General features: G+C 51.4%; 1 protein-coding gene across 7 annotated transcripts in view; it reads right to left on the bottom strand.

Moving 5' to 3' along the window:
• Window positions 1-3401: 3401 nt before the first annotated feature.
• Window positions 3402-9395, bottom strand: part of CHD2 (chromodomain helicase DNA binding protein 2) — a 142850-nt gene continuing 136856 nt past the window's right edge. For all 7 annotated transcript variants that reach the window (XM_060005483.2, XM_060005484.2, XM_060005482.2 and 4 more), the window contains one exon: window positions 3402-6979. In XM_060005483.2, the coding sequence (XP_059861466.1) occupies window positions 6646-6979 (334 nt within the window). In that variant the 3' untranslated portion in view covers window positions 3402-6645. The remainder of the gene's footprint in view (window positions 6980-9395) is intronic.

The raw sequence follows: 9395 nt of genomic DNA, 5'->3' as shown, positions 1-9395 counted from the left end.
ACAGCAGGGTCAGAGGAGGCTGCTCGGAGGAAACCAAGCTTGAATTGCATCTTGAGGTTGAACAGGATTCACAGGCATGCGGAGGTGAAGGAGGTGGAGAAAAGGGGGACGGTGGCCTAGAAGCAGACCGTCAAACATCTGAGGCTGCAGGGGCAGTTTGGGCTGGCTGCAGCCGGGGGCTCAGGGATACAGAGAAGATGAGCGTGGCCAGCAGGGCAGGTTGTTGCCCATGGCCTCGGACCCAAAGCAGTGAGCTTAGAGCTAAGGGGAAGGTCACGGGGGACCAGCAGAGCGATGCCTGGGCCTTGCGGCTCAGGGCGGACCCTCTTCCTGCCACACGGAGGTGGGAGGGAGGAGAGGCTGGAGCTGGGAGGAGCCTGTGTATCCCTGAAGGATGGCTGGAGGTGACCGTGAAGCAGGGCTGCCCCGTCAACCCTGGGGGGCAGAGAGCCCACCGGGCTGCCTGAGGCCCCTCCTGAGGCTGGGTGGTGGCGGTCAGCACGGCCCTGGGCCTCCTGCTTGTGTAGGCAGGTGAGGCCAGCCTCTCCCTGCAGCCTCTAGCCCTCTCCTGTGTCCCCGCCCCGTCGCACTTCCGGCAGGGACAAGGTGCCTCCAGGTCTCTGGCTCCAGTGTGGGCTCACAACCAAGGAGAACAGCCCCCAGGGGGCAGGGGAGTGACGGCTGAGCCCTCCCAGGGTTGGGTTCAGGTGGTGGCGGAGACAGGCCGTTTGTAGTGGAAATCTGCTGCCCCCTGCAGGAAAGTTCTAGAACCATACTTGCTCAGGGCCCTCCATCGGAGAACGGGAGCTGATCCCAAAACACACAACGCAGACCCCAGCTGGGGTCCCCAAGAATCGTCTCCCAGGTGCAGTTCCCAGCACCGCAGGATGGCCCAACATCCCCCTTTATCGACAGGTGCCGAGCCCATCAGGGACCCTTCAGGGACCTCACTCAGGCCACCAGAGCCTGACCAAGGGCTCTCATGCGGACTTTGAGTCTGAGGCTTGGAGAGGCAGCAAGGTCGCCCAAGAACGCCATCTGGTTCAAAGCCAAGTCTGTGCAGCTCACAGACCCACGCCTCCCATTGGTCCTCACACCTTCCCTGGACCCCTGCCCTCTACTCATCTCCTGGCTCTTTTCTCCCTGGTATTTGTCAGACCTCGTGTCCTCTTTTTGTTCGCTTGCCTAGGGTCTGCCTCCCCAATCACCCTAGCTAGGAAATCAACTCAAAGAGGGCAGGGCCCCGTCCTTCCTGTGCGTGTCCACACCACCTAGAACAGGGCCCGGCCCACAGGGAGAACCTCTCTCTCATGACTGTCTAGTCCCAGCTGTGTCTCCCCCACCAGACTGGGAGCCTTGTCTCTGTGTTTAGATGGTTCCAGTCCCTTCTGGGCCTTCCTCCCTGGGTTTAATCGCCCAGAGCAGGCTTTGCAGAAGCCCCTTTCCCGGGCTCCCAGGACAGGCAGCTCCAATTATTTGGCCGGCTCCAGGGTGAGGGCTGCTACATCCTAGGTACCCCTGACCTCCCCTCCTCTACCTGCACCCTCCCCAGCTGAGAAGTGATGGATGCTGTCTCCTTCCAGGTGGTCCCCGGCGCTTGCAAACCTCTTCCTTTCCCACAGCTGGAGCTCTCACTTACAAACTACATTAACCCTAGGAGCTGCCTGGTTCGTGTGCAAATGAAGGTGAAAAATCCACCTGCCCTACTGCACACAGGGAAGGACCAAAGTAGACAAGGCACTGACTTCCCTGCCCGCCTCCTAGACCATCCCTGCCCCCCAAGGCCAACCCAGTGCATGGCGTCAGTGGGGACCATGCTTTAGTGATGACAATTCCCTCTTGGATCACGAAAGACATTAAGAAAAAGACAGCACGTATGAACCCTCTGTGGGGCAGCACTGGCCCCAGGAAGTGGCTGTCATTCTGCCCATCTTCGAGGTCGGAAGTCTGTAGGTCAGAGACTTGCCTGTGTTCCACATAAAGCCCGGTCACACAGCACAGAACCGACCAGGAATCCCCAAGACTCAGCCCAGGTTAGGACCCCACCACCAGCAGCAGAGGCAGACCCACCAGGGCCCTGGTTTCTACAGGGTAAGAAGCATTTATTCCGATGAGCCATGTCTCTTCCCCACTTCCCAAAGCAGAACAAATGCAGGTTGGGAGGTGACATGAGCCCAGTAGTTTTCCAGTCTCAAAACGTGATGGAAAGGCTGCCTCCAAGACAAACCTGGTCCTGCTCCTTTAAGAGCCACAGATCTGGCAAACTGCGGGACCTGTGTTTCAATAAGTGACCTTTCTGTTGGCGCTAATTGAGAAGGACTTGCCTTGATGCCAGATGTGTGAGGCCCTGCCAGGGAGTGGGGAGGGGCCTGGGCCTGCTCCTTCCAGTAAAACGCAGGCGTTTTTTGGCAGCGGTCAGTTTAGAAGCCTGGTTGCTATTGTAAATCATAAGCTGATTATTGCACTTGTTCTTAAAATTTCCCAAAGTTGTTCCAGCCGAGCTGTGAGTTGCAACACGATTGTGAGCTAAGTTTATAGGCAGGAAGACCCCTCAGCTCTTGAGTCTCTGACTCCCACTGCATGCACTAAAACCCCGGCACCACCAGGCGGGCGAGGCTCCCTGCAGCCACGTGTCCTGGGCTGACAGTCACAGGAGTTAAGCCCTCAGCCCTGAGCAGACACACGGGTTTATTTGGTTATTAGCAATTAAGACCTTCACAAAGACTGAAGTTCGGTTCCAGAGTCACCTAAGTATTAGCAAAACCCTTTGGGTCTGGCAAACTTCTCCGCCTCCTATTCAGACGGCTCGCCAGCCACGGCTGTGCCACCCTTCCTCTGTCTGGGGCTCGCAGGAGCTGGGCCAGCCCCGTGCCAAATGCTCAAGTTAACATTTGTGTCAGTGTTTCCATTATCAAGTGCTCTTTTCCCCCCTTCAAGAATATACAGCCCAACCGTAAAATTACCCTCAAGGCTGCAGGCTGGCGGACCCGGTGTTCTGATTTCCTCTTGACGGGGGGGCTGCGGGACCGCTGCTGATGGGCACCTGACCGGCACGGGTCTCCCCGGGATCCTCCCCGCCCGGCACGACCAACATGGGAAATTGAAGGCGGCTCTGCTCAGCCACTGGCGACAACTCCTCATCAAGTGCAGGGACTCGGGCTAAGACGACTGCTGCTGGGCCGGGGGACTGTCAGCCTCAGCTACTCAGAGAAAATCTAGAACGTGTGGTGAAAGGACCTGGACCCGACAACACAACTGGGCCTGGGGAGGGGGAAGAGATGCAACTTTAAAAGGCTCCATTTCGCAAGCTGTCAATCTTGACCCAGCAACCAAGGGAAGGGAGACGAGGAGGCATGCACAGTCGCGGGTCACGCCAATGCAATGCAACGTGTTCGCCCAATTCTAAAAATCCTTAGTAACACTTTTTAATATACAAGAATCAAAAGTACAGCAGTTTTACAATGTAGGAAAATTTAATACATACTATATAAACAACATTATTTACATCAGAAATCACTAGGACAGTGGCATTTTTCACAAATATAAATTAATTACTGTTTAGTCAACAGGTTTTAAAAGTCCACAATTTTACAATAAAGAAAAACCATCTGTCCCCAACCGAGTGGGATTCAGATGGACTAAAGCAGCCTGGACCCTTGGCCTGGCTCTCCTCGCCCGACACGGCAGCCCTCGGATGAGCCAGAGGAGCGAGCGCTGGCACTGGGCCCCGGGCCACCGCTCCTGCTGACGCACTGGTTTTGGTCTGTAGGATTTCAGTGTCACTGTGTGAATTCATAACTGAATCGTGTTTGCACCGCGCACCCTGATGCGGCTCTCAGACATCAGCTAGAGTGTCTGCAGCAGGACGTGAGAAGCGTTCTGGGTTCCCATCAAAGAGCGTTAAGGAATGCCTAAAAGGAAGGGGAGCCCGGGGCCAGCGACAGATGGCGGGGACGAGTCTGGAGTTACCGTGTCCTCTGCTAGGACTAGGACATACACGTGAATCCGGGTTTCTGTTCAACTTCCCTCTTCCTCAGCCCCTGCTCTTTCTACCTAATAACTAAATCTTTCAAAGCTAGGCTCCACGGAATACCATCCTCACAGATTCCGGGGGCAGCTTCTCCCATCCACAAGTGAGAGAATTCCTACCTGTGCAAATTTCTGGTTTTGATATAAGCATATAGTATTCATACTGATTTAGGACAATGAGGAAATGCCTTTCTCCCAACCCACCCTTCAAACATACTCCGACACCTAAAATAGATGCTTTTATGGGGATACTGTACTTTTCATAATCAGTTTAACACTGACATGGCTGACACTGCCTTTTGCTACACCATATGGCACTAAAAATCCTGAATGTGAACAAAAGGAAGTTCCTTTTTCCTCATGATGAGACATCTTTGGGAATAACTCACATCTCCTACCAAGAACTTCAGGGGGAAAAAAAAAAAAAACCTTGATGAGCATTGAAATGCAGGCCCTCCAATTCCTCCTCCTGGCCTCCTCTAACTGAAAAGGACACGACCCAACTTCCCACAGGGGAAGCCGTGCTAGGGCCCACCCTGCCCACCTCCAGGGCCCACGGATGGCTCAAGGATCTGCAAGCCAGGCTGCCCGTCCCCTTTGGCCTGAGCAAGACAAGCACAGGTAGTGTCAGTACTGTTGGCAAGGAGCCCAACCTGTGGCCAAAGCAGAGACATGATTTCCTATCTTCCCCCACGGAGCAGTCTCACACGTCCTCACTGGGGTGACGGTGGCCGGGGGCTCCACTGTGGTCCCTTGGGGCTGTGCTCCGGGCACGTGTCGTACAAGCCCAGGGTGAACGACGCCAAGTACCAGGAGGAGAAATAGATCAGGAGGTGGTGGGCCCACTGAGCTCCCCTCACGAGCTGTGCAGACCCAGACTCTCATGTGGACCTCAGCACAGGCGAGCCCAAGGATGCTCTGGGAAACAGAGTGTGACGGTCCCCCAAAGCCACCTCTGCTTCACTGGTGAGGCAACAGTAAAGGCATTAATGGTGCTGCCCAGGATACCAGCATGTAAGTGATAATGATTTTATGAAGTCCCCTCAGGTTAGTGCAGGGAGTTCAATCCTGTATATGCCCAATGGAAGGGTTTCCAGCAGCTCTGAGCCTGGACACGTATAGGCACACTGTATGTTCAAGTCAGTTATTCTGTCTCCATCTAGAAAGGCCTTTGGATACTCTAACAATTACTGGCAAGTTATATTTAAAGTGAACAGAAGGGAAGGCCCCAGAACCAGTAAAATGAAAGGAGCCTCCTTAACGAATGTAACCAACTTGCCTCCCATCCTGACTCAATTCAACTCTACCCTGTCCTTGGATGTTTCCTGTTTTGGAAAAAAAAAAAAAATGAACTGAGGTTTACACTTAACTTGATTTCATTCTAAAAGATACTGAGTTCAATTCTAATGATCTCCAACTAGCAGTGGAAACGTGTTCACCACAGGCAACTTGTGTCTGTCCACCCACCACATGAGCGGCAGGAGATGTGTGACTCTGCGGAATCTTACCTCTTCAAGCTGGGCGAAGGCAACTCCGACGCAGCTGCGGATGGTGACCAGCTGCCACGCTGGCCCTCCCCAACTTGCCGCACTACCACCCCCCAGGCTGGGAAACCCGTCCGCCCCTCCCCAGCAGCCCGCCCTGGTGCTGCCAGCAACCAGCTCGTCAGCAGGCCTGCTCCCTCAGCCCCCTCCTCGCCAGGCCCAGGACCGTTACCGCTCATCCCAGGAATCGGAATCCACCAGGGATTCCCGTGCCCTGGCCACACACACCCAGCCCTCGCCCCGCCTGCCCTGCATGCAGCCCACGCCCAACCAAACAGGACCCACGCCCACTTCAATGCTGCCCGACTCACAGTCCTCAGAAGTCAGCTGCACAGGCCCTACTTTCCCTGGCACAGGGGGCAAGCGAGGCCCACCTGGGAGACCAAACCTTTGAAATGTACAGTGTGGGAAAACTTAGTGTTGGTGGGGAAGCGGCCGCTGTGGAAGTGTTTCCCCCTCAGTCCCCCACGCCCCCAGCACCACAGGTGTCACATGATGAGGCCGAGTGTCACTTCTCCCAAGAACACGTTTGAGGGGGGTACCTGCTCCCCTTCAAGTCCTATGATGCAAGACCCCACCCGCTCGCCCCCGCGCCCCGCCCCCCAACAGCAGCATCTGTCACGTCATGGTGAACCAAACCCCGTGCTGTCCAGCAGGTCCCAGCAGCCTTCGTGCACACGCGCCTTCCCCGACCACGCGCCGAGGTCCAGGGCGCGCCAGCCCTGGTGATAAAACATTCACGATTCTAAGATCCTTTCTTCCTTCACTGGGGAACAGCCCGTGAAGCTGGTAGACAAAACGTCACCTCTTCCTCCTAGCACCCATCAAAGTGGGAGGCCAGGACAAGGCTGGAATGGGATGGGGTGCCCAAGTGCGGGAGTGGTGACCCAAATCAAAGCTGGACCGAGCGAAAGGCCCCCCACTCCCTGAAGTGCTCCTTCAGCGGCGAGCTGACAGCAGCAGCGTGTCCAGAAACGCCATCACTGGTCTAGGTAACTGGCTCCTGTGGATCAGACCAAAAACATCCAGGTGCTTAATGACTCTTGCACTCCCCTTCTTTCCAAGCTGTCCTTTATGTTTTTCTAACATTCCAGTTATAATCTGGGTTGTTTTTCTGTTCTAGTGATCTCTCCAAAGGAGACCGATGATCCAGGGGTGACTTGGAATCGTGAGGAGATTTCTGAGAAGGGGGCGAGCGAGGATCTGAGACTGCGGGGTGCAGCGGGGGAAGGGGCTGTTTATACTCCCCCAATTTGTCTGTGTGGAAAGAGCGGTGATGGTCCGAGGGTCCCTGGCCGTGGTAGCCCATAGGGGGGCGGTGATCAGACATTCGTCGGAAATCCTGCTGGTGGTAATTTTGAGGCCTGAATTCATCGGATCGCCTCCGTTTGGAGTCGTGATGGTGCCTGAAACAGAGATGCAAGGATCAGCTGGAGACCAAAGCCGGATTCCCACCCCTCCTCCGTCATCCACTGGCTCTTCCTCATGCACTCATATTTAAGGACGCTTCCAGAAACTCAGATGCAAATACTTACATTACTAGGAATCGAAAAAAACAAAACTAAAGTAGTAACAAAGGGCTATTTTATACTTATTGGCGAAACACAGCCTATGAAAGGACATAAGCCTCATCAGGTCTGCAGTGAAACAAGTACACACTTGAATCACTGATGGCTTTGTAAACTCACATTCCCTTCAGGAAAGCTGGCAAGATCTACAAACGTCCTCATGTTCCTCGACCCAGCCCAGGAGAAAAAAAGCCACAGAAATTATTTTGTAAGTTATTAGTAACAACAAAAATTATAACCTAATATGCAACAATAAGTGCAGGGTTAATTAAATTATTTTAACACGTACTCAATGTGAAGAATATTAAAATTTTTAGTCAGGACCATGGCAAACTGCTTGTTATACTATTAACAGAGAATCTGTATAAGTCAACAACAAAAAGACAAACAATACAACTCAAAAATGGGCAACGGAGCTGAACAGACATCTCTCCAAAGGAGATACACAAATGGTTACTAAGCACATGAAAAGCTGTTCAACATCTTTAATGGGCATTAATCACCAGGGAAATGCAAATCAAAACTACCATGAGATACCACGTCATACCCATTAGGATGGCTACATTCAAAACACTAAAAATAAATGTTGGTGAAAATGTGGGAAAATTGCAATTCTAACACATAGCTGGTTGGAATGTAAAATAGGTCAGCTGCAGTAGAAAACATTTTGGTGGTTCCTTAAAAGTTAAACATAGGACTGCCACCGACTAACAATTCCAATCCTAGGTATATACCCCAAAAGCACTGAAAAAAGATATTCAAACAAACACTTATATACCATGTTCACAGTAGCACTATTCACAAGAGCCAGAAGGTGGAAAAACTCTAATGCCTATCAATGGATGAATGGATAAACAAAATTTAGCATGTACATACACTGGAACATTATTCACCCATGAAAAGAAATGAAGTACTGATACATGCTACGATGTGGATGAACCTCTAAAACATTATGGTAAATGTCAAAAAATGCCAGTCACAAAAGGCCACGTACTGTATGATTCCATTTATGCAAACTATCAAGACTAAGTAAGTCCACAGAAACAGAATGAAGACGACTGGTGGTTGCCAGGGGCTAGGGAGAGAGAAGAATGGAGAGTGGCTACTTAGTGGTTACAGAGTTCTCTCTGGGGTGACGAAAGTGTTTTGGAACTTGACAGAGGTGGTGCTTGCACAACATAGTGAATGTACTAAATGCCTCTGAATTGTTCACTTTAAAGTAATAAATTTATGTTATGTGAGTTTCACCTGAATAAAAGAAAGGGAGGGAGAGGGAGAGGGGAAGGGAGGAAGGGAGGGAGGGAAAGAGAGAGACTGTCCATGTTCCAGCCAAGATCGAGTAACAGGGGCTACACTTACTCTCCTGCTGAAACAATCAGAAAGGGACAAAATGTATGGAACAATGGTCTTCAAGACACCAGATGTCACATAACAAAGAACCGCAATCCCTACGGGAAGAGAAACTAATGAGATAAGCCTTACAAGCACCGGCTCAGGAGAAGCCCTGACTTCCTGCGTTGGGGTGGGGGTGTTCAAAGTGTAGAGTGCAAGAGAAGTAAGTTCTACAAAGAGAAAGAAGTTCAAAGACCAGCAAAGGTTCCCCCTCGAGTGTTCAGCTGGATACCGCTCAGGGTGTATATGTGAGGAAACTACCCAAAGGCCAGGAGAAAAAAAACACTGAGAAGGATGAGATGCCAGTGCTCTGTGCTCACACACAGTTGGAACAGTGCCTGTTCTCTTCTCACCAGCCAGATAGGGAAACCTCAAGATCCAAGGGGCACTGGTAGAGTACCAGGAGGGTCCTGGCCTCAGTGCTGGGAAATCATGAGCCTTTGCCTGAGCACTGCTCCAGTTCTGCCTAACAAATCCTAACGACAAGATCTGAAAGAATCAAACTGTTTCCAAGTAACCTAACTGTGTTTCATAACAAAGCTCCAGAACGTTTATAGGAATACAAAAATGTCCAACACTTAACTAGGTATCTAATCAAAAACTACCCGGCATAGAGAAATAATAGCAAAAATGAACAAATGGGACCTAATCAAACTTATAAGCTTTTGCATAGCAAAGGAAACCATAAACAAAACGAAAAGACAATCTATGGAATGGGAGAAAATATTAGCAAACAATGCAACTGACAAGGAGTTAATTTCCAAAATATACAAACAGCTCATACAACTCAATAACAAAAAAAAAACCAACCCAATCAAAAAATGGGCAGAAGAACCAAACAGACATTCCTCCAAAGAAGACA

The sequence above is a fragment of the Delphinus delphis genome, chromosome 2 (genome assembly GCF_949987515.2).
Source record: "Delphinus delphis chromosome 2, mDelDel1.2, whole genome shotgun sequence".
NCBI lineage: Eukaryota > Metazoa > Chordata > Mammalia > Artiodactyla > Delphinidae > Delphinus > Delphinus delphis.
This window is presented reverse-complemented; position numbering and strand designations above follow the sequence as displayed.